At 37.4% G+C, this 25,421-nt stretch overlaps 1 protein-coding gene across 2 annotated transcripts in view; it reads left to right on the forward strand.

Annotated features, from left to right (window-relative positions):
* The window catches only part of GABRG3 (gamma-aminobutyric acid type A receptor gamma3 subunit), a 322,017-nt gene that overhangs the window by 147,869 nt on the left and 148,727 nt on the right, over positions 1-25,421 (forward strand). For both annotated transcript variants that reach the window (XM_027642623.1, XM_027642614.1), the window contains 2 exons: positions 21,621-21,841; positions 24,094-24,176. In XM_027642623.1, coding sequence (XP_027498424.1) covers positions 21,621-21,841; positions 24,094-24,176 — 304 coding nt within the window. The remainder of the gene's footprint in view (positions 1-21,620; positions 21,842-24,093; positions 24,177-25,421) is intronic.

The raw sequence follows: 25,421 nt of genomic DNA on the forward strand, positions 1-25,421 counted from the left end.
GGATGGCATGGAGGTGTTGTCTGCTGTAAAATGCTGGTGTCACTTGCACAGCCAACTTTTGTACAGTTTGGCACAGTGATTGCAATAGGTGGTGTGGATAAATGGGTGATATTTTGTTCTGCTACATGGAAGATGTCAATCTTCCTAGTTCCCACTTTTGCTACAAGTGACCTTGTAAGTTTTTCATTTACCAAACAAATGAATTAATGATGTTCCTTCGTAAGGCCAGGGAAAAAATTTCTGATAGAAATGTTTTCTATTGGAAAGTGCTAGTTCAACTAAATCAAGGCCTTATGAGGAAATATAACTTATTTTGTAAAAGAGTTTTGGCAAAATATCACCAAGGTTTTCAATGTCCTCGACAGCTTTTTAATATCTCAAAATAAGATCTTTAAGAACAAACTATTTCTAGAATGTAGAAAAAATATTTTGAAATATTTTGCTTTGTGAACAATTCTGATATTTTTTCTTACTGATTCATGACAAGCACAGTGTTTAATACTTTAGAGCTTTAAAATACACGGATAACATTTGCAAGTCTATGGGGCCTGATAGGACTCATCTAAGAATCCTCAAAGTGTTCCCTCATATCATCACAAAACCTCTCTTGGTGACTTTTGAGTGGTCTTGGAAATCCAGAGAGGTCCCAGCTCACTGGAAGCTGGTGAATGTTGTTCCAGTTTTCAAGAAGGGCAAGAAGGAGGAACCCAGAGACTACAGGTCTGTCAGTCTCACTTCAGTGTCTGGAAAAGTTATGGAGAAGATTATTCTGGGAAGTATTGAAAAACATCTGAAAGACAACGCAGCCATTGGTCACAGCCAGCATGGCTTCATAAGGGGAAATTCCTGCTTATCCAGCCTGATTTCCTTTTATAACAAGGTAACTCACCTAGCTGATCAAGGGAAGCCAGTTGATGTAATCTTTTTGGATTTTAGTAAAGTTTTGAACTGTTTCTCACAGGATCCTTCTGGACAAAATTTCCATCACATGGCTGGATAAACACTCACGTGGTGGGTGAGCAAGTGGCTCATGGGTGGAACACAGGGGATAATAGTGAATGGGGTAACATTAGACTAGTGACCTGTCATTACTGGGGTTCCACAGGGCTCCATCTTAGGCCCTGTGCTCTTCAACATCTTCATAAAGGACTGGGATGCAGGACTGGAAGGGATACTAAGGCAGTTTGCAGATGACACAAAACTGGGAGGAGCTATTGACTCATCTGAAGGCAGGGAGGCCCTGCAGAGAGATCTCAACAAATTAGAGGACTGGGCAATCACCAACCATATGAAGTTAATAAGGGACGGTGCTGGATTCTGCACCTGGGATGGGACAACCCTGGATGAAAGGAACCTGGGGGTCCTGCTCGATGGCAAGTTGAATGTGAGTCAGCAGTGCCCTGGCAGCCAGGAGGGCCAACCATGTCCTGGGGGGCATCAGGAAAAGCATTACCAGTGGGTCGAGGAAGGGGATTGTCCCTCTCTGCTCTACACTGGGACAGCCTCATCTTGAATATTGTGGCAGTTTTGGGCACCACAATATAAGAAAGATATCAAGCTGTTAGAGACTATCCAAAGAAGGGCAACAAAGACAGTGGAGGGCCTTGAAGGGAAGCTGTATGAGGAGCAGCTGAGGTCACTTGGTCTGTTCAGCCTGGAGAGGAGGAGACTGAGGAGACACCTTATTGGATTCTACAATTTCCTTGTGAGGGTAAAAGGAGGGGCAGGCACTGATATCTTCTCTGTGGTTACCAGTGACAGGACCTGAAGGAATTAAATTGTGTCAGGGAAGATTTAGGTTAAATATTAGAAAGAGGTTCTTCACCCAGAGGGTCGTTGGGCACTGGAACAGGCTCTCCCAGGAAGTGGTCACAGCACCAAGCCTGACAGAGTCCGAGAGGCATTTGGAAAATACTCTCAGGCACATGGTGTGACTCCTGGAGATAGTCCTGTGCACGGCCAGGAGTTGGACTTGATCCTTGTGGCTCGGTTTCAGCTTGGCATATTCTGTGTTTCTGTGATTTTTGGCCAACTCTGGCTAACTGTGCAAAGATATTTGACAGCAGAGGCACTGAGAGACACACATATGAAATATAGTTCTGAATTAAACTACTGAGGCTACCCCTGATCTAAATTTCTAGTTTGATATGCTTCCTTCACGGAAATAAAGAGTTCTGAAATGTAAGTCTTGATGGAACTATCCCATGGAGATGAGTCCTATTTTGATAACAAGCCCATGAAGTGATGACTTATCCTTAAAAATATGTTGTTTGCATCATAACTCAGAATCTGGTAAATCCTTAAGCTAATTAGAGATCAATAATGAGAAAGAAATTTAATGAAGGAATTTTAGAGGGAGCACTTTTATGGCCAGAATACTCTCCTGAGGAGATGTTGTCAGTCTTCCTTCAGTGGGGCACAAAGCCAGAGCTACTTAGGCTTGCATGGCTGCCTATTACTGCATCTCCATCAAATACAGTGAAAACTTGGTATTACACTCCAGTGGAAACTTTAATATAAGATTTTTCCTCCTTGGTAACCACTGTGTTCCTGGAAAACTGTTGGATTGGGCACTAATATACGACTGACCTCACTGGCTGATGCTTTTTTTTTTTAGAAGGACTTATAGCAGGGTATTGTCACAGGTTTGCAGTCACAGATTTTCCGTGAGGACCGTTCTGTTCTTCTGTAACTGATAGTTCGTGTAACAAAAGTACAATCTTCTTCAAGTACTTTTCTCCCTGCTGTTATACTGCAGCCATGGAAGCTTACGTGGACTTCCTCCTGCAGTAAATGCTCCTACTGTGAGTTCAGCTGTTCCCAGTCATGAGTGAGAGTCATGGACATCTACCCCATGGAGCAGGACTTAATCAGGCCTCTGGGCTGTTGCAGCGCTTGATTGATTCCCCCACTTTTCCCACAGTACTGCCATGCCTTGGTGAGCAGCGGAGCTGCTGGCTAATAATTCCCTTTTGTTTTCCTTGGTGGGGCTCTCCCTAACAATGTTCAGTGTTTTATTGTCTGGCTTATTTCATGTAATACACTTGCCACCTTTGAAATGCATAGAGTTCTGTGCTATTTGTTAGTCCAGCTGAGAACTATAACCCAAATAGTAAAATGCTAGGATACTTTCTAGAGTTCTCTTCATGTCTGTGTTCCAAATGGAATAAAGACTCCAAAGAAATACCATGCTTCATACAGAAGTGAAATTATTCCATTTGTTATTTCAGTGTTAAATAAACTGAAGGGCATAAAGCTGGGTGTCCAGATTTTGGCAAATGACATAATATTTATGCAGCCAGCCAGATGCATATTCTGGTCTTCAAAAGTGTGCATAAATTTTCTGTCAGTTATCAGTAATTGCTTCTCATGGAGTGTGTTGGTTCCTCACAACTCTGAAAAGCAAGTTGAACTATTGCTATAGGGCCCACACACAGGCAGCAAAGCCTGAAAGCACTGATCACAGATTTACACTTAAACATTTTCCAGGCAACTTATGGGGAAAATTATGCTTGCATCAAACAGCTTTGTCTTATTTTATAAGTATATTAAGAGGATATAAACACGGACTTGGTTAGGCACCTGTGCAATGAAATGACAGGATTCAACTTACCACTGCAGTATTCATATGCTCCTGTAATTTCAATGTGATAGTATGTAGTTCAACATCTCTTCCAGCAACTTTCATTCTATTTCTAGCCAATAAAAGGTATCAATAAGCTCTATGGTATGAGTAGCTTCAGTAATTTTTCTCTTCCTATCATATCAGCAGAATTTCTCCATTTTCATGGACAGAGCTATATACAGAAATTCTGTGCGGATTCGAACACTCTGGGCAGGAGATGTGTTTTAAGAGGTATTACTCTAACAGTGCTTCCTTGTTAAGTCAAAATCTGGAAGGTTTTTTGTTTTGTTTTTGATTTTTTTTTAATTGAAAAATATTCTTCTGGTAGAGCTTTAGAGAAAAGGCAAATTTGTGTAATTTGATGACAACCTAAGAGTGCATATTTTTAACTGATGGTGCTCTGATACGATTGATCTGTGTCATATTTGAACAAGAATTTGTGTCTTTCTGGTAAAGTGGGGAAAACAAGAACAAGGAGACCTTTGTTGCCAAATATATGAAAAGAGTGTGTGATGCTATTAGCAAAGATATTACTTTATGTGAAAAAAGGTCAGATATTTGGGTTTTGGTCACAAAAATATTTTTATACTAGGGCTTCTGGAAGGTAATTTTGTTCACCTGTTAGACAAAAAAAAAGTCATGATATAATATTGTAATCTTATAATTATCTTTTTCTCAGCTTTCATCTGCCATGCACAGTTGGCAACAGATGCTTAGGCACTCTGCAGTGAGGTGCTCTTCAAATACAGAATGTAGAAGCGTAGCACTGCTGTTGAAAAAGTAATCATGTGCAGGGTAATATTTCAAAGCTCCTAATTGAAAAAGGAGAAGTAATTTCCATTGGGTTGCTCACCATTGTGCAAAATATAGTTTGAAGGGAGTTTGTTATGATGTTTTCCCAAATCATTCTAGAGGGGTCTGTTATAAAATCTCTACCTTTCTTTTAATCTACACAGGACCTATAACCGATAATTTGGAAAAGCCTTCTGGAGACTGCCTTTTACAGGATAAGCAGACCTTCTGTATAATTGATTGACTGGTCTGACAACAAAATTTTTGTCCCAGCTGGCACTTCTGCAACAAAGCAGATGTAATTTGTGGGACAGAAGTGAATGGTTGGTGTAAACCTCACAAGGGACATCAGGAAAGTGTATCAAACATGAACTAATTCAGAGGTAACACTGCTTTTGCAAACAGATCTAGACACAGCTTTAAGGATGTGGAAAATTTTTCACAAGGCAAAAAAATAGTCGTTTGATTCTGAGTTATGCATTTTGTACTTTAAATATGCATTTAATACCTACTCCCAAATCTTCGTTCGCGAAGCCCAGCCATGATGAATACCTACTAGAGTGTTTTATTTTTTCTAAGTATACTGACTGATATGAAGATTTCAATGTCATAAATAATTATGTAATACTTCAGAATTATAGTACTTTGCATCAAAAATACATATGGTACATGTAGAAAATCAAGACAGTTGTGCTGTCTCTCATTTCATAACAAGCTGCCATCTCAGTAGAACTGACGTTTTAAATCTTTTAGCAACAAGTAGAGGAAAAAATGCAATATTCTGACACATGAAATATTTCACTAAGTTGACGTGCTTGTATCACCTTGTCTGTACTGAAGCAAAGGGTCACACATATGCATATACAGGATGATGTCACAACTGAGATATGTTGTTTGGGTTTTGGTTTTTGAGGGGTTGTTGGTTTGTTTGCTTGTTTTTCAGAGTCATACTACAACTAAGAGCTTTCAAATAGATATTACTGATTATAATTGATCTTCATGAAATTAAATATTTCAAGGAGGACAAAAGCCTTTTCTCTAATAGTATTTGAGAGAGAAGGAAGCAATTAGCATGACACACTGGTAGAGTTGTTCTTATTGTGGTCACTGTTTAACCAAATGAAATGCAATCCTGCTTCTGCTTACCACAGACATAGAGAAATGCAACACTGGTATGCTCTTTAACCTTTAGAGGCCTAAGACAATAAGAAATATAGTAACAGCTCTGTTTGGAAGATACACTGTTGTTGCAATGCATAAAAATACAGGTCTTACCTGACAGAAAAGGCAGAATAGAAAGGTAAAGGAAGGTGTAGATACATTATTGTAAATTCTTGGTTCTTGTTAAGAGGCAACTTTGTGCCACTGATTCCCATCACCCTATAGGCCCAACAATTGAGCCAGTTTTCAACCCACCTGCTTATCCAGCCCAAAAGTCATCAGCTTATCTATGAAGATCTTTGGTGAGACAGTGTCAAAGGCCTTACTTGCAAAAGGAAATCCAGGTAGACAATACTCTCCCCTCATCTATCAGGCCAGTCATGGCATCATAGGAGCTTATCAATTTGGATAAACCTGGAAGTCATTTCCAAGACTAGCTGCTCCATCACCAGAGACAGAGGTGAGGCTAGCCTGCCTGTAGTTCCCTTCTTCCTCCTTGCTCGTCTTGGTGATAGGAATGACATTTAGTTTTCTCCAGTCTTAGTGCACTTCTCCCAGTCACCATGAGTGATCAACGATTACCCAGAGTGGACATAAAATCACATCTGCCAACTCTCTCAGCACTGGTGGGTCCTGCTGTTCTGCAAGCATCTTACTCTTGGACTGGCAATCTCTGCATTATTTCATAAACAGCTCGAGATCTGAGTTTTTGCAGACTTTAAGAGCATCTAAAGGCAGTGCATCCTGCAGAATTCAGTGGGGTTTGAAGGTGTGCAGACCTTCTTAACAGACAGACCTCTAAAAAACCACTTTGTCTTTTGCTTGAACTAGAGCTTGATTCTAGCACAGAGGTGCAACCCTCAAATGCAGAGATTCAGATTCTATGACAGTGTAAAATGACAGACTAACTGTTTTGTCTTCAACTGATAAAATGAAAAGGAAGATCTCTAGTGAGAGCCAAGCCTGGAGTGCAGTCTTGAGATAAATTTTGCAATTTTACTTGTTCCTGTTTAGGTTACAGTAATCTGAAGAATGTTTAAAATTAGACAGAAATAAAAATTGCAAAAGCAAAAAAAAGAATAACACCACTATTTGAGAACCTGAGGATCATAAATTTTAAACAACTTTAGAAAATATATTGCATATTCCTGCAGCAGTCCAGAGACAGAGCATTGATATGTCCAGTAAATTTATATAATGGAGAAATACCCTGATAAAAGAATTGAGCACATTAGGTTCAGAATGGAACTGGGATTTCTAAGTTGAGCATGTTGTGAAAGTTCTAAATGGGTATCTTAAATTCTGTCCATTGTACTGTATGAATATCAGTTAGAAAAAAAAATGTTTAGCTTATGATGGGAGAAAAAAGAAGGAAGAAAATCTGAGTAAATATGGGGGACTTATTCATAATGGAACCGTTTAGTTAACTTACTTTTATCAAATGTGAAGACTCCATAGGTTTTGCAAAATCAAGAATACTTTATAAATGTCTTAAGTTATTGTTGCTGTTTTGGTTAAACCTGAAGAATTTACTTGTGCATTTCTGATAGGAATTTAGGTCTGTCAAAATCCAAAATTGCTACAATTTTCTCAGAAATCTCTTCATATCCTATCTGTGTTCTTCTTTTCCTAGCATTTGTCAAAACCAGGTGCTCATTTTACTCAGTATTTACCTCAACAACACAGCAGTATATATGTATTTGGGAACACCTGTGTGCACAGTCATAGGGATTGCTCCATGCCATATTCCACTGCAAATAGCAAAGAGTGAACATCCTCTGAAGTATCTATTGCGATGCAGTGATCTCAGTGAAGCTGTGTAACTCAAAATTCTAGTCAAGTTCTTTTTCTCATTTTCTCTTTCATCTGCTTGGCAGCGTTGCAATAAAGTTTTGCTGGATTCTGTTAAGGTCTAACCAGAAAGAACTGTACTCCACCCACAGTGCATGCAAATAAAAGAATGTAGAGCTTGGAAAAGACAGGATATTTGCTTTTTTCTCTGTAGCTAAAGCCTCAGAACTTTAGACCAATGATTACAAAGAAAGTCCTGTTTGCTGTCAGCAGTCTGTTTTGACAGATTCTTTAAGAAATTTAGTTGCAAGTATCTAGAAAATGTCTACCAATAATATACAGACTGTGATTTGGGTTTGTTTGATTGTTTCATTTTCTTTTGGTCACAGTTTGGGCAAGTTTTCAAAAAAAAAAGGTATGTTTCCTAAAACAAAGCTACCCTTCTTGCAACTTTTGTGTTCTTGATGCAAGAACTTCTTTCAAGAGTTTGCAAGAACTTTTTTTATAATGTTAAATAATATAATGTTGCTATTATAACTTCATACTTAGAAATGGCTGTACTTTTTTGACTGAAATAAAAACAATAATTATGAAGTCGGTCTGAGTCATTTAATTGACATTGATATTGCTTTTGCTATATGTACTGAAAATAGATTTCTATAATGAGACAAGTCAAATCACATAATGTCTGGTGATATTAAGAACCTCACCTGCAATACACTAAAATGATTTTGATATAGAAACTCTAATCACATAATTATACTGTATTTTCTAATAAGTTTTTCTAAAGTGAACCTTGTTTAATTCCCAGATTTGAGGCTTTTACACTTCTGGAAGTATAATTTAAACCAGCCTTATGCTGAATTGTCCATGAATTTCCTAATGTTTGTTATAAACTTTCCTTATCCCTCAGTGTGTGGACTACATGTCACTTGCGTGTTGTGTTAAGAACAAGATGAAAGTTCAGAAAGTTCAGAAAGTTCAAAATGAAGGTTAATATGAGAAAATTATTTGGTTTGATATTTGATCTCTTATTTCTCCCAAACTGGTAATGCCACTTAATTATAAAAGTTACTAAATTCAAATGGAGTAAAGTTGAAGCAGGTGGCCAGTTTGCAACTCTGATGAGTGTTCTCCTTTACGGGTTTAGAGAAAGATATAAACTGCATTAGACTTGCTTCTCTAGCTTTTTTCACTCTAACAGCAGCTGACGTGTACATATTTATCAACTCAGACTGAGTTTGCTTTTTAAAAAATGCATAATTAAAAATTCAGTTGTTCAATAGCTGCTTTCAAGAATTCTCACATTCCTTAGTTAATTTCTCATTCCATTGTTGCCTCCAGAAAAATTTCAACCATCTTTCTCATGTCATCTTTTATTCCGCATTTTAAGAATGAGAAGAATTTGCTTAAAACAATGTGTACCATGGATCCTTTTTTTTCATTCTTACTGCTATTCTATGAAATTAAAAAGTAAAGATTCACACAGGGTTCCACCACTAAAAAGCATGTGCACTTCTTTCATGTTGTTTGCGATGGACTAGTTTTTGGTATTGAAACTACTATAATAACTTTTCCCTTTCATAGGCAATTGGAATGTATATTATGAATTGTTGCATGAAACACTTTGCAGCTGGGCACTATGAAATATGTTTTAGAGAACAACAGTGAAATAGAAAATTGACATGAAAAAGAGATCTCTTTTTTCCTGTATTGGCATAAGTTGTTCTCTAATTAGAGCTGAGTTTTTCTCTCCTGCTACAAGTTTGGAGATGCTGAAGTGAAGAAAACAGTGTGAATGTGTATAGATATCAGGTAAAACCAGAAACCACTGTTAGCTCTTGGACTTCGACATGTCTTCTTGTTGGACTTCCAGTTGTCTGCTAAGATTCAGTAGTGGTATAGGCCATGAAAGATTTGTCCTTTTCTTGTGGTGAAAGAAGCTTTAAGAATCTGGGAAAGTTTAAAGTGTTCAAGAAAAGTTCAGAAAACTTATGCTGGAAATCTCACCCAGCTTGTATCTTTACAGTGAAAGTGTTCAACGCTGGAGAAGTTTTAGCAGTATTCAGAAAGAAATGTTGCAAGATTCTGAGCAAAACATTTTTTTTCATCTTTCTTTAACTGAGATTGGGAAAAAGAAAAAGAAAATAGAAGTAATAATAAAACCTTTACTAATTTAGAACAGTATTCAGAAATCAAAGAAATTAAGATTGACTAAACCAAAAAACACTGAGTTAGAGAAACGTGGCTGGGTCAATATTACTGTTTCTGTAATTAGACAATAGAAGGAAAAAAATATGGGAAAAGAGATTGCTCTAAAGTTAATTATCAGCGACATGAACTTCTGGGCAAAGATCAGCCTGAGTGCATGTACCACAGAAAGAGGCATACAAGCATTCTGTTGACCCCATGGCTTTCCCCTATAGCATATCCCTGCATAAATCTGTCCAAACAAAACAAACAGAACCTCCACAACCTCTTCTGTCTGAGACAAAATGGTGCTTTCCCTGTACGTCCCAGGTTAAATGACACTGCATGCTGCTGATGTCAGTGTGTGCTCCAAGCCCATGGCTGAAGGGTGGGTGGGTGGGTGTCCAGCTGGGACTAGGGGCATGCAGGGGTGGGAGAAGCAGGATTGGTATCAAGTGGTTACCACAGCAACAGGGAGGGGACCAGTGGAGTGGGTGGCAGCGAGCAGAAGTGGTGGGAATGTTACCATGGCAACGGATGGAGTGCCTTCCTCACTTGGGTTGGAGATGCAGCTGCCCTTATGTCTACTTACCTGCCAGGTACTGGGAGATTTAGGTACGGCGTACCAGGAGTGCTTGTGTTGTCACCTATATATATGTATCGCCTATGTAATATGTATATTACCTACTTCATTTCCCATTAAAATGTGAAACTGCACTTTTTGTTCTTTCTAGTATAGTGTAAAAAACTGTATGCCAGTATAAGTTACTAACTGTGCAGTGTTAGAAGAGATGCTGATTTAGGGAGTGAGTTTGTCTTGCACATCATTACAAGACTGTATTTCATTTTCCCTAATGAGCTTTGGAAGATATATCTTACAAAGAGTGATATCAGGTACTGAAAATTTCTAATAGTCTCCTTTTGAATTTCCCCAACTGGTGAGCGATGGAGCTTGTGAGTATAATATGCTCATATAAAACTGATAGGAACAGCCTGGACTCCTGAAATTGCTGTCGTTGAGTGGCCCAGTGAATGGGCATCAGCCATCTGCTATTTCATCTGGTGTCGTTTTTCCCCTGACTATGGACAATGAAGAATTACCAGTGTTTTAATAAGTCTCATATCAAAAAAGAATGGACTGAAATCTAGGAGGAACAGAATTTGGTGAACTTTGACTTAAAAAGAAGGATCTTGAAGGGAGACAGAGCTAATTCTGAGTGTCAAACCACCCAAAACAAGAAGGCTTGGTAGGAAGCATGACCTGGGTGAATAGACCCCAGGGAATCACCCACAAAACCAGATCAAAATAAAATAAAAATAATATAAAAGATGTGAAGAAACTGAGGCAAGGAAAGGCCTCCAGATACTTCCCATGTTGAAATGCCTCTTTGCTTCTATTGTAAAGCCTAGATGACGTCTGAGAACATTTGCCTGCTTTGTTTTCTTCTGAAGAGGTGAGCTGTGATTTGGAGCTTGGAAATGTGGGAAGGCTTGGTTCAGCCTAATAGGGCAGTCAGCACAGCCTTAGGGTCTATATATTTCAAATAAAGGCTCTCAATCTCCCCTTAAAGCATGCTACCAGTAGTGCAGAAGCAGAGAGGGGTCTGGTTTTACCTGAGCTAACAATGCAGAGGGGTGGAGGGCTGCCCTGGATCCAGTGGAGACTAAGAGGAAGAAAGGCTCGCACACAGCCTCATTACAGAGTGTCTCTCTGTGCCTATGTGGCAGAGCAGTCATCTTCTCATTTTCAGAGCAGTTAAGCATTTGCATTTTCCTCAGATGCAAATTAGGACTTTTACAGATGATCTTTTTCTACTACTTTGTGCACAGTCGGCTTTTTTGTGCATCATTTTTTTTTAATACGAGTAACACCTATTCACATCCTGTGGATGTAGAATATAACTCCCTTGCTCACTGTTACTTAATTTATTTCCTTGATTTCTGTCATCCAACACTTTAAACTCCCTTTTTGGATCCCATTTGTGTTGTACTAAATTTAGAGTTTGTGATCTGAGTAAGTCTCTTCTGCTAAATCAAACATGTCCAGGGACCAATACTTGTCCCCAGGACTGAATGGCACCAACCGGTATATGTCTCCATTTCTATATTTTAGCTGCCTCTGTGGCAGATTTATCCTGTGAGGAACAGAGTAAAGAAGTCAACTGGCAATTAAATAAGGTGAACGACTGGGTGTGTGGTGATTGAGCTATGTGTGTAGTCTCCCTTTATTCAGCTGTGAGGATGCAATCAATGAGTTAGTGCTTGTTTTGAGGAAAAGCACAGCAAATGTGGAATTATATGTATTTATTTTGACCCTTGAAAATAGGTGGCAGGATAGTTTGAAATGGGAGAGGGTTTGAAAGAATGGTGTTTAAATCTCTGGTGAACTGTAACTTGGCTGCATCCTGGAGAAGACAAAAATGTCCTCAATATCTCAGCTTCTGAGAAAGAAAATGTTATAACTTTTTTTTTTCCCCCAACCATAGTGTTGTAAGAGAGCAACTTCCTGAGACACTTCAATACTGTAGTAGAGTGGCGTTTCGTTTCTTAAGATATAACGTGGCCTCAGGAGTTTACCCTAAAAATGACACTGGAGGGGAACAGCTGGAACAGGACTTTTACCCATCTGATTTTGTCATCTGCTGTTTTGCTCCTTACAAATGTTCTTTACCATCTTGCCTCTCACTCACAATTCAGTGTGAAACCATCACTGTACCTGATCCTGAACCCTGAAATAAGTGTCTGTTTTTTCATTACTGCTTTGTCTCCCATTCCTTTACAGCTAATCTTGTTCTAAGAGCGACAGTACACATAAAAACATCATGGTAACCTCTCCTTTTCTAGCTTGCTGATGGCATAAAAGATGTTTCAAAGTATTCCTTCACTTCTTTGGTCAGAGGTTCTTCAACAGAGATTATAAGCATAAAGTGTTCTTGTGTGTAGTCGTTGAGAATGCATTTATTTTTTGTCAACAGGGAAGTTTAGCTTTTTTTTTGAATAAGGTAACACCTCAAGAACTAAACAACATCTTTTGTTGTAGTATGTGAATACTAAAATTCTAATTGAGTATCTTTACAATTTGTTTTATGATTTTTTTTCAGATATCAAGTATTCTTAGGAGATCTTGATAATGTGCTTTATTATATTAAGTACATCAATTAATTTGTATTCACAGACTTTTAATTTTCTCTTTCTTTGTTTCTTATAATAGGAATTATTCATTTTTATTTCTTTACTATTTCCACAGGACTTAAGTTTGTCCTCGTGATTTGTCGTACTAAATTCACAAGTTAACAACCTTGATTTCTTAAATTATGTATTTAGAATCTCTCTCTTTCTCTCTCAAACTCCATCCTGTCTGCTGTCTTAGTAAAACCTTAAATTACAGGTAAGAGTGGGCACTGTGCTTTCTCTGTCATTCCCAACAATATTATTCCTCCCAGCAGCAATCTTCTCAGAAGTGACTATTCTGATGAGCATTTTGAGTAACATTGCTCATCAGATGACAGTGATCAAGTCTGCCTGCTGCCAAGTACTTCCTCTGCGACTTCCTTGCATGCATTAGATGTCCCTTTCTCTAAAGTAACCCAATTTAAGAGCGTATAGTTATGTCTCATCAAAGGCAAAGCTTGTCATCAGGCCCTGTCTGCAACAGGATGTGAACCTTAGCCCTTCTGACACAGCAAGAGAAAAGGGTGTGGAAATGCAGTTGTGGAATGGTCATAACAATCAGGATGTCTTTGGGGATGCTTTAAGAGAAATAAAAGCCAATGGAAGAGTCTGAAAAGAAATGGGAAGCAGCAGTGTTTAACAAGTATGAGGAGCCTTCCATCAAAAGGGAAGAGAATGGATTTACTGCTGGTTTTTTGAAATGTATTCTTTCTAATTTCGTGCTGTGTTTCTGATTATAGAATGACTGATCGAAGCAGAAGAGATAATCCATCAGTGCAGAGTGAAGGGAAGCTATGAAGGAATGTCAGGGGATGGGCCAAAACAAAAATCTCCAACCCTTCCTTTAACTGAGTGTAAGAATTTATTTGAAATACAGCAGGACTGGCACTAGCCTCCAAAGAGCCAAAATAGGCAGAATGAGACAGACAAATGTTTTCTCAGAGAAAGGAAATGTTACATGATAACTACATGCTTTGTTTTTAGTCTGAAGTTAGCTGTCTTTCCCTCTTCATAATAGCAAGAAATCAGTGAAATAATCCCTTGAGCAGGCAAAGGGCAATAGTGTACTGAAGAAGGCAAACTTCCATCCTTCTTGCTCCAAGATTCCTGCTGAGGCAGTGATGAGAAGAACTTTTTTCTTATTTTTCTGATTCAAAGCATTCAGCATTCATATGGAGACAACTGGGACTACTTGCTGAAATATTTTGACAATGCTAACCTGAATACTCCTTATATCTGCGGTGACAATCTCAATGTTGACTTTGCTTTTTTCATTGTATTTTCTCCATGAAACTATCATGCCTGTAACATTCTGAAAGTGTCAAAGCAAATTCTCACAAAAGAGCAAGTTATTGAAAGTCTTTTGAGCAAGTTATTGAAACTCTTTTTAGACATAAAAAGGTTTAGAAAGTTTTCAGTTATATATTTTATTACCACTGTAAACCTAATCATTCTTTATATATTTCTTCTGGGGATCTTTTGAAGGTACAGCCTTAATGCTGATGGGAAAGATAAATTCTGTTTAAGAAAAGAAAAAAACCCAAAAGTGAGAAAGTGTTTCCTGAGATCTTCCACTCTGAATAGAGACTACTAGGAGTAAAGGTAGGATGTGAAGCCGGAGAAGAAGCACAGAAAGTGGAAACAAAGCAGACTGATGGAGAACGGGAAGGTGATCCCTGGCATGGATCTTCAGGCTCCAAAACCCACTGTTGTATGCAGCATGAAGTAAATCCTGCCCATTTAGCTTCTGAGCAGCCTCTGAAAACATGAAGTTCTAGGCTGGCAGAGATACTTTAGGAAAAGTTGCAGGCAGCCCTAATGGTGCTACTTCTCTCATCCCAAGCTGTGCTGAAAGCAAGTCAAACTTTCAGGACTAATGTTGTGAGAATTACTGTTCTCAGAGAAGACTTGTATTGGTCTTAGTGATACAACAAGAGTTTTGAATATACACTGCATAGGAAATACACTCTTTATTTTACTGGGTTTTCTCCAGCAGATTTCTTTCTTTCTGTATTATTTCCACAAAATGAGAGTATGTAGGATTCAAAATGGCTTTGCTGGAAAAATGGTAGATCATTCCACTACTTTCAGTTTCTCTCCACAGGACACCAGAGAAGTTTTTAGCAATTCTTGAAACTAGAAGGCAAGTTGCACACAGGTTGAAAAAACAACCAGTAACTGTCAAGCAATAGTGCTAAGGTAACATAGTAAGCCTTCAAGGGCTCTCCTGGAATTGCTGTAGTTCCTGGTTTTTTATAATCTATACACCATACAATCTGGGGAAAAATCAGCACACATCATGCAGCAGTTGCTGTGGAAGTATTTATTTCCATCAATATCAAAAATACAGCACGGCCCGTGCCTCTTCAAATTATCAAAAGTCTGTTCAGAAGATCTTCCACTAGACAGAGGACAATTCTCTCCTCTTAGTAACCCAGGGTAAGACGGGCTGAACCAGGGAAGCTGAAGGTGGGCTGTACTCCAGACAGTTACTCTCGGGTTTTTTTATGTCAAATGTGGGAATGTACTGGTTCAGAAAGGGGGAACCACTCATCCCATACTTCAGGGAGCAGTTTCTCTTTCACTCATTTGTCACAAAATTAAAGAGGTGGCTGAATCAATCAGACAGCCCTTTGCAGGATAATTTTGGCAATTCAGTTGTTGATTGAACTTTCCTTTGAGTGGTGAGCTGGGCTGCAAAAATATACTTTTGTTGAATATGAACTTCAAACTCTCAGGAGATTATGCTCTTTGAATGTTCTCAAGTGCATCAAATTGCAGACTAAATTAACAGACACCATAAGTGTCACTTTAATATTTGGGACATTTCCTATTAAAAGACAGTAACTCAAACCCTTCTCTTCGTACTTCTAATCCAAGCATGACAAGGGCATAAAGAAAGAACATTTCTCTGTGTTTTCACCTGTGGTCTATGGCTGAGTGTAGTAAGAGGGAGATTCCCACCCTTCAGAGATTTTTCTTCTGTTTCTCTCCTGTTTCCCTGAACAGCCCCATTCCATGTCCCCTTTTAAACCATAGTGCTTAACATTTCTATGGCACTGTTTGCATGTAAGGCATTCTACCATTATTAATTTTTTAAGCATACTTCATACTGAATGGTTTGGACTGAAATAAAAAAACAAAGTTTAATACTTACTTCCAGAACAGTTTTAGGCTTACAAATAGAATTACCCTCTTTGGTGAAGTCAAGCCCTTTGGTAACTACTGGATATTTTGTCCCTTACGCATTTTATTAGACTAGTTCCAAGTTTATGGGAACAGTGTTTGTAGTGTGTTGCGGTACGTTGGCATGTTATACAAGGGGGGTGGGAGGGCACAGAATGATCGTAGTCTAAATTGGACTCTAATTATCTAGCTGTTTTCAGTTGATTGAGTACCAGCCTTGTACAAATGCCAGTAACGGCTTTAATCAAAGACAGTATCACTCCATCACCAATCAATATATAGGCTGTACAATGGAAAAAAATAATTTTGGAAGAGTTAGAGAAATAATTTTGAATCAATCAGAAAAGATAGCAGGATTTGTCCAAGGACTTACTACATTATGGGGAAATGAGTCTTGGGGTGAGGGTGTGTTGTCTGGTAGGCAATAATAATAACCTGGAAAGTATCATGCAAGAAATTCTCACATTTTTTCCAAGGAAAAGACTCTTGATATTATTGTTTTTACTGTTGTGAAGAATTGTGAAAATCCAGAAAATAAGAAGGCTGCAGCAGAAGCAACAAAGGCATGCCATACTCTTATCCATAGTCATTCAAATCCATTACCTGACTGCGACAACCAATGAAATAGTAATTTCCAGGATTAACCACCAGCTAAAATGATACGCCATGAAAGGAGAAAAGCTTCATTTACTGCCAACAACAGGTTGGTGGCTCTTTTGACTGAGAAAACAATGAAAGACTTGGTTGAAAAGCATGTCTTTTTCTCTGTGGCTACAGATGCCTCAAACAATGGCACTTTCAAGGTGCTCCCAGTCATTATCTTTCCTACATAGGTGAAGGGCAAGCAGTTCACTGCTGACCTGATTATTTTCAAGGCACTAATGAAACCACATTAGGAATATCTGAAAAAAAAAGTGTATATATATATATATATATAAAACTAAAATCGAGTAGTTGGAACCTTGGCTAGATACAGTTATTTGCAGGTAATACTGTTGCTAAATCTGGGTTATGTCTCCCATCCACAAACCAATGGGAACCAAGAAAGAAAAACTGTCTTTAGCTTCTTGCTCTGTATGTAACCATATAACAGAAAAATACCATTTAACTTTCCTGTCTCATTCAGTCATTTTTCTCAGCAAATGTTTCAGATTTAAAGGAGAACTTATGAAATTTGAATGGGAAGAAATATTCTACATGAGACAATTACTTGCATACTGTACTGTAAAAGGATCATAATCTGTTTCCTTAGTTCTAGGAGTTTCTTTTGGAAGTTAAGTTAATGTTGTCAGATGCCAATTTTAAAATGCCATTTTCAAAGAAAACCTCATAGAGGGTGATAAAGAGGTTTTCAGTGACACAATGTCGCTTATAATTTTCAGATTTTACTGAGTGTTTCTTGTAATGGAAGTCTTGCAAGTAAAACAAACTATCTTTTTACATGATGAAGTGTATAAGATAAAGCATTCATTTAAGGGTAATTTTCAAAAAAGAACTGATGACAAATTCTTGGTCACAAACTATTCATCATCAGAAGGTAAAAAGAAAACAAAGACATTTCACACAGAGATACACATTAGCTGTCAGAAATGAGGCTTTATATTTTCATATAATCAAACAAAATACAAATAAACTGATATAGTTTTAATGTACTCTTTCCAGAAAGAGTAAAAAATATTGATAATTTAAAATTTCTTAAAAGGCATAATATTGTGTGGTTAGAGATTCAGCTGAGTACTTATATATGTCAGGAGTCTTCAACTAGGAAAAATTTTCATATTTTAGCTTCACATTCCTGCTTTCTCAATTTCTGAAAACTGTTTCTTTTATAATTAAAAAAATCCATATATAATCAGATTTGGACAGATTGTGGATTTCTCAAACAGTTTTCGTTTCAGTGAATTTTCTAAGACTGGGAAATTTAACATGTAGTGTGGTTCATGAATTTACTTTTAAAGCCAAACAAAATGAAATCCATTAAAACTGATAATAAATTATACTTCTATCAATTCTTTCAAGTTTATAATTAATTTCCCATCAGTGAAATTTAATACTATTTCAGAAATATGTATATGTACTAGAGGAAATAAGATTTCCCTTGAATTTCCCTTCATGTTAGCATGTAGACCTATTTCTTCTGTTAGGGTTGTCCCTTCTTAAAGAGAATGCCTTTTTGAAAGTTTGGCTGCTCTGGAGCGTAGCTTCAGTTAATGCATTAAGGCAAAGTGTGAATATGTGGAAAAATCTTGAGTTTATTTTGCTAGTATGGCAAAACAGGTACCATGAAGACAAGAAAACTTAGTAGGAAAATAATTTACTGAACACGACCTTGGCATTCCATGGAGAACATAGTTTTACTTTTCTGCTGCTGTGAAGAAGTCTTGAAAATTTTGCTGGTTTTGACTTCTTCCTGTGTTCATTGTAGTAGTCAATGGTTGCTGCCAAAAACATAAAAATAAAAATAAAGAATCAGAAGGATACTAACAACACTTCTGATGCAGCAGTAGAACAGAACATAAAGAATATTGTAAGAGTTGTATGATGCTACTTCATCTGAGGCATTACATCACTGAAACCTGATGTCCTCTCTGAATTCTAAGTGCAATTGTTCCATTTCATAAAGATCTAAAATGGCAGATATTAGCCAGCAAATGAAGAGCATTACTTTCTTATATTACATTATATTGACCTGTATATAAAACCAACATAGAAACCTTTCTTCTGGCAGTTTCTTGTTGGATGCTGTGTGTTGGAGATCACTGTACCAGCTTTGTGCAAAGCAACATATGGAAGCTGTTGACTTCACTGGGAATGGAGTATCTGTTGTCAGGGAAGATAGAGGTAATTTTCCTGAAATATGCATAGGCTTAAAACCATTAGAAGAGAAGAACTGAGTGCCAATTTCGAAAACCACCTCTGTCCCTTTGTAGTAGAGTGAATACATAAATATCATACCCCATTATCTGCTTGGTTAACCAAGACTGAGGAAATCCAAAAGATTAATGTAAAGTATATACTGATGTAACAGTGACTTCTAAAAAGGATTAATGGAGAGAATTGAAATTCAGATATTATATGGAAATGTGTATTTTTACTGGGATTTTTTTTTGTAGATTGTACATTCTGACAGCATTGTAAATACTTTAAATTAAAAAAAGGGTAAAGTGTTTAAAAAATCAAGGCAACTAATTTCCACCAACTTATTAACTTTGCTTTTTAAATTGTTGCTTTGATTTCTCTGACCTCTGTTTACAAAAAGAAAAATTGAGTTCTTTACAGAACTAATTAATTCAAAAGATCTTTGAACCATTTAATTTGAGTTGAAATTCTTTTATTAAGGTGAGTGGAGTTACAGTGGCCCATTGCAGAGATATTTTGAATAATGATCTTTGCTGGCATGTTCTAGTTGCAGTAATAAGTAAAGAAGATAAAAAATGAGAGGTGGGCAGTGGTGTTAGCACTACCCTGCTTCTAGGCTAATGTATTCTGTTTCTCAGCCAAAGTAATTTACCGGAATAAAATCCACAATGTTACATTTATACTGCTCCTGGGGCCCACTTTACTCAGATCTAGCTGCAGTACCTTCTTAGGACAATGTGTTAGGGAGCTGAAGGTCTTTATTATTCTTTTGGCGGGGTAGAAATCCTGAATATCTCAAATCCTAAAAATCATTAAATATGTATGATATACTAGAAAGGAACTATGGTTGCTTCTAAATTTAGTCAAAATGAAGCATTCATATAAATCAGCTCAAATATGAATATCACGCAAAAACTTGTCCCGTGAAAAGACAGCACTGTCATTAGCCAGCTGTATACAAATGGTCTTTGATTCTATAAATACGGATTCTCACATGTGAGCTAAAAAAAGCAACTCTACTCTCTCAGCATTTGGAGAAACCCATAGACATGTCTGGCATATTCCTCTCTACAGAAGCTGAATGTACCAAACAATTTCACTAGACTTCCAAAGACTAAAATGTTTCTTGTAAAGAAACAAGACCAGGGCTCTGCCATCTAAAATGTGGTGAACTAAGGATGTTCTTTTTGAATAATAAAGGTACGCTGGATGCATTACATTGCATCCTTCAGATGTGTGAAGATGTCATCAATATGAAAGTCTCTTCAGATTCAAATATGTCATCTTCCCTAAGAAAATAAAGCTAATAATACAATGAAAAATGGTAGTGAGATAAGCTATAAGGAAGATGGTACTTAATGCCTTTGGTGGCTAGGCTTTAATTCCTGAGGTAATCTACTCCTGGTATTTGGATACATACTAGCACCTTTTGGTCATTTACCATCTAGAGATGAGAGGCCCAAAATGTGTTTTGGACTTGGATTACAGTGCCAGTGGATTAGGTTTCCTGGTGTTATAACATCACCTTTGGGAGGATGGCCTGCCAAAAATGTAATAGCGTAAGAGAAACAGGTGGCTCTTAGCAAAAACACTGTCCTCAGTTTAGATTGCAACCTTTACTTACTATCTATAAAGAAAAAAAAATACAATACTGCTGTGTTAAAACTTAAGAATAGACAAACAAAAAGGCAATAAAAACAAGTTCAGAGTCGTCAAAGACAAAGACACTCCAGACTTTCCACATAGCCTTAATTCTCCTGGTAGAGTGCATCAACTGGGGTCTTAATGAGTTGTTTTCCTGTGGATTATTCCCAACCCCTGTAATAGCCTGTGCTGTAGAGCATACACTTTGTGTCACATCAACAAACATCATCTCTGTTATGGATGCAGCCACACCTGCGATACTGAGAGGGTATTGCATGACACAGTCAGATGTCTGTTTCTAAAGGGTCTGAAAAGAGGAAGAGGAACATAAACAAATGTAACATGACCTTTCCCATCCTCTGGTGGCTGGAATTCACATACAAAATATGTGAATTCAAATACAATTCAAATACAAAATTAAAATACAGTTTCTTCTATGGGGTATTAAATGCATAAATCAGCGTGTTTAATGTGTTCACCTATGTAATTTTATCTGTTTGTTCATGAGTATTTTAATTTCTGCATTTATACCTAATACGATGGCTTACCTACAAAAACACAGTAGTAAACATCTAGTGAAAGAAAGGATGAATTTCATGTAAATTATGGTATTAGCCTATTCAGGGTCAATTGTTCCACTCCTAGCATTAGGTGCACATGAGGTGTCTGTAAAGGAGCACTAATGTGCCTTTTCATTTTGCTGCAGTGTGGACTCAAAAACAGTGTCTGAACAATTGCTAGCAAGTAGAATATTTAATTTACTGAATTTACACAATCTTCTCCCTAAAGGGCATAATCAGGGAAATTTACCATTCTCTAGCTTATATGTGTTGGTCCTGTTCATCTTTCACGTGTCTTTTGTCAGTCTGTCCTATGACACAGAAGTCTGCAAATTGTACCTTGTAGCTGTGACTTTTTAGATACAATGGAAAAGAACATGCTCATGCAGAAACTGTTATCGCACAGGACCATGCAAGTGAGATGTTTGGCCTGTTTCATAAAGAACATAGATGTGAAAAAAAGCAGGGGTGGGGGGAGAAAAAAGGAAAGAAAATTTCCTCAGGCAGCAAATCAAAAAGAAAGCATAGTTCCATTGACCAGAATGTATCCTGTGGCTCTACAGCAGAACAGGCCTAACCAAACACCAAATAGTGGGAAGTATGGAACGGATTTCAATTTGTGTGTCATACTTTCTTTGCAGGAGTATCAAATTGATGTATTTTTTGCTCAGACGTGGACAGATAGCCGTCTTCGCTTCAACAGCACCATGAAAATACTGACTCTAAACAGCAACATGGTTGGCTTGATCTGGATCCCAGACACTATATTTCGTAACTCAAAGACAGCGGAGGCTCACTGGATCACCACCCCCAACCAGCTCCTCCGCATATGGAATGATGGCAAGATCTTGTACACCCTCAGGTGAGCACTCGGCAAGGTGCAGGGCTCAAAGCTTCTGGTGTAGCAATAGTAATTTTCCGCTGTATCTGTGCTCTCCTCAGCTGTTTTCTTCCTGATCCTTACCTGACCATGCTTTACAAATATTTTAATATTCAGGTATAAGTACCGTCAACTTTAAAAAACAAAGTCTCGTCTTTCTAAGACAGAATTAGAAATAGGTATGTCTAAATTGTAGAAGTTGGGTTTTTTAGTGCTTGTAATAAAATGTAGTCCTATAAAACGAGGGCCGGATAAAGCATTTCTAGATTCATGCTAATGCTGATACTTGACTCTTTAAATAAGTCGTGCTGAAAGATAGTCTGTAACATCTCATCATAAGGGTGAATTGCTAGAGAAAAGGTTTTTAGAGTTTTTCTAATCTTTTTGATACCATCAACTATGTGATATTAGAAATAAACTACATGATATTAGAAATGCAGTGTATATATATACATTATATATACTATATACCTGTATTAAAAAAAACCTGTGGAAATCAAAATATGTGTTTACTTATGGAAGAGATGAGTTGTTCAGAAGGGAGTTGTGTCATAAGCCACATTACACAAACCAGTTTCAGAAACATCCCTTTCACGCTGGATTTTCTTCAGTGATTGTGTTCAACTCTCTTGGTGCAACTGCATATTCCGATCATAATTGCATTAGCAGTTGGGGTCCAATACAAAGTCTTTGGCAGACAATAAGGAAGGAAATAAACAGCTGGAAAAGCTACTGATATTTTTAGTGCCCTTTCCATCTTAGGCTTGCTCCACTGTGAGGATCTCTTACTTATTTCAGTTGCCTTTAGCAAACTTTAGACTTTTTGATTACAATGTCAACTCCAGTCCCTCTTGGTTGAGGTTTTTTTTTTTGAGGGTTTTTTGGTTAGGTGTGTTTTCTTTTCCTTTTAAGTCCTGTTACAGTATTTCAGGGCAAGTTAAATATCTACCTAATAGTAGTTAGACTTACATACCTATCACTAAAGAAACTATTTGCTGAATGGACTGCAAATTTTGTTTAAAACAGCTAAAAGAGAGGTAATACTTGATCCATTGGAGTGAACATTTTTAGTTTGTGAAAAATATTTTGAGTACTTTTTGACCCCTCAGGTCAACCTCCTTTTTATGCAAAAAAACCTGTTAGAATGATCACTGGCCATTGTTAACACTGTGTAATTCAAAACCAGTTTATCTTTCCTAAGTGTCAGAATTGGTATGACATGGAAGAGGTAACTACTGTATGCCCTGGTACTGTAAGGTGTTGATGGCTGCTATGTGTTCATAAGAAAATACAAGGTTCAATCAAGGTCCAGGCCTTTCCATCTTCTTCCTTGCCCACTTCTGGATGTGAATGCCCTCCTGCTGCAGCACTGCAAGTCCTCTTCTACCATCAGCACAATAACACTATTAAATTCCAAGACAGAGGTTTTTTCTACACCATCCTAAATCTGAGACACAAACCTTTCCCCAACCAGTTTGTGAGGTTTTTATTTAGTTTCTAAAAGGAAAAACCCACATGACCCAAACCTGCTGCACAAATTCTGGCATGCAATTATGTAGTGTTTACTGAAAAAGATTGTACAATAAACTAACACTGAATTCTATCTCCCTGGGTAAATACATTCACTTTGTAAGCTATCAATAACTGAAGGTTATTGATTTTTATCAGTAATTTTTAAATTAGCTCCATTCACAGTATCCTTTGTGTTAGGGATGCCAGGTAAAACAAGCTTTCAAGTAGGACTAAAGATGTTTCTGCTGATATGTTTGTTGCTTCTGTACAATATAGAATGGCATATAGACCAGGGCATACAGTAGTTACCTCTTCAGCTGAAAGAGGCTGAAAGAATTTTAAGTTCACACTATAAGTATGTGTGGATAAGATTTCTTATAAGATTCTTTATGAAGTTTTGATTTTGTGGAATTACACATCACTACATCAGCCATATTTCCTGAGGTTTTTAGTAAAGAATAAATATTTCCATCCCAGGTCCTTTGATGATAAATTGTCTAGAGAAAAACACATGCACAGATTTCTTGGGATCAAGAAACTCTTGATGATGTGTCTGAAATTATTTTACATAGTTATCGTTGCTTTGTATCAGACTTAAATAGCAAACGAACAATCTGCAAATATAGTTCTTTCTTTTCAGGCCTTACTTAAGGTTTCCCAGCCTCCTCCTCTGACTGTTCATTGTACTGGCATGTAATAATAGACACTTGGTTTCTTCACAGGCTTACCATCAATGCTGAGTGCCAGCTGCAGCTACACAACTTCCCAATGGATGAACACTCATGTCCTCTGATATTCTCTAGTTGTAAGTGCTGCTTTGATGCCTTATTGTTGTATATGACTAGTATGCAGAGGCATGAGTTTATTTCTGATTTCTGTCAGGTTGTTCAACTATTCCCCGACAGCTATAGGAAATTTAGGTCTGCTCAAATATTCAGGGAATTTTGGTTTTCCTCTCTTGCATTTCTGGTCAATGGATTTATAACATGAAGTCTTCTGTAGGTTTACTCTATTGTTTTTGCCAGAACCAGCCTTTTTAATTGATACTATAGTCACACTCTCAGCAGGAGCAGATATTCATACCAGTCTGTGCAATGTTAATCTATACAATCATGTGACATGCAGATGAGGATTGAAACTACAGTTTTCTGGTGGAAGTCCACAGCTTGGGGACATGCCCAGCAATCTCTGAACATCTGAGTTTACAGCATGTAGTATGGTAATGCCTCTCTGTTTCATAATAAAAGTAAATGGTGCAAGTACTGTAAATCTCATTTTCCTTTTATTGCTCAACTTGTCCAGTAGTCCCAATGTTGTATTGTATGTAGTCTTGTTGGCATGTTCAAAACCTTGCCTAACAGGCAAAACAAATACTTTAGTGAAATGGATGGAAAACAAAAGTCAGGTGAGTTAATCTTGAAGTCCAATATTATTGTGAGAATTATCTTCATGCCAATTCATTTGAAAAAAACTTGAGAGCTGCCTGCTCATGGGTACACCTGCATAGTTTTGTGATCCAAAGCCACACAATGCAAATGCTTTACAAACATTTTTAAAAGGGTTTCAGCTAAAGATTTTAATTTGACAAACTCCAAAACTCAGGATATGCATTCTTCAAAAATTAAAGGGAAATGTATTGTTTTGTCTATCTATTTAGAAAATAGATTTTCTCCATAATACCTTTTAAAGTGGTAGAAGATTCACAATTCTATTATGAATGTCTTCATAATAAATATGCTGTTGTGATGGTATTGATTTCCATTTATAAACAGTATACAAACAGTGATCCTCAATAACAAAACAGATTTGAATTTCAGCTGCTCCAGTGTATATTTTTCTTTTTCCCCAGGAAAATGTTTTTAAAAAATCTGTCATGTAAACATCTCCCTTTCCCCAAAAATATTATCACTATGTTGCTGGTTTTTATTATCTATATTTATAAGTGAGCCTGGGCAGAAAATTGCTGTGGTATGTTTAATTGAGGTGTGTGGAATATGTGCATGCTCAACTGAACAAGAGGCAGATAGTTCCTGAATGAGCTTTCCTGATA

Source organism: Corapipo altera, unplaced genomic scaffold (genome assembly GCF_003945725.1).
Source record: "Corapipo altera isolate COAL_440 unplaced genomic scaffold, ASM394572v1 0, whole genome shotgun sequence".
Taxonomy (NCBI): domain Eukaryota; kingdom Metazoa; phylum Chordata; class Aves; order Passeriformes; family Pipridae; genus Corapipo; species Corapipo altera.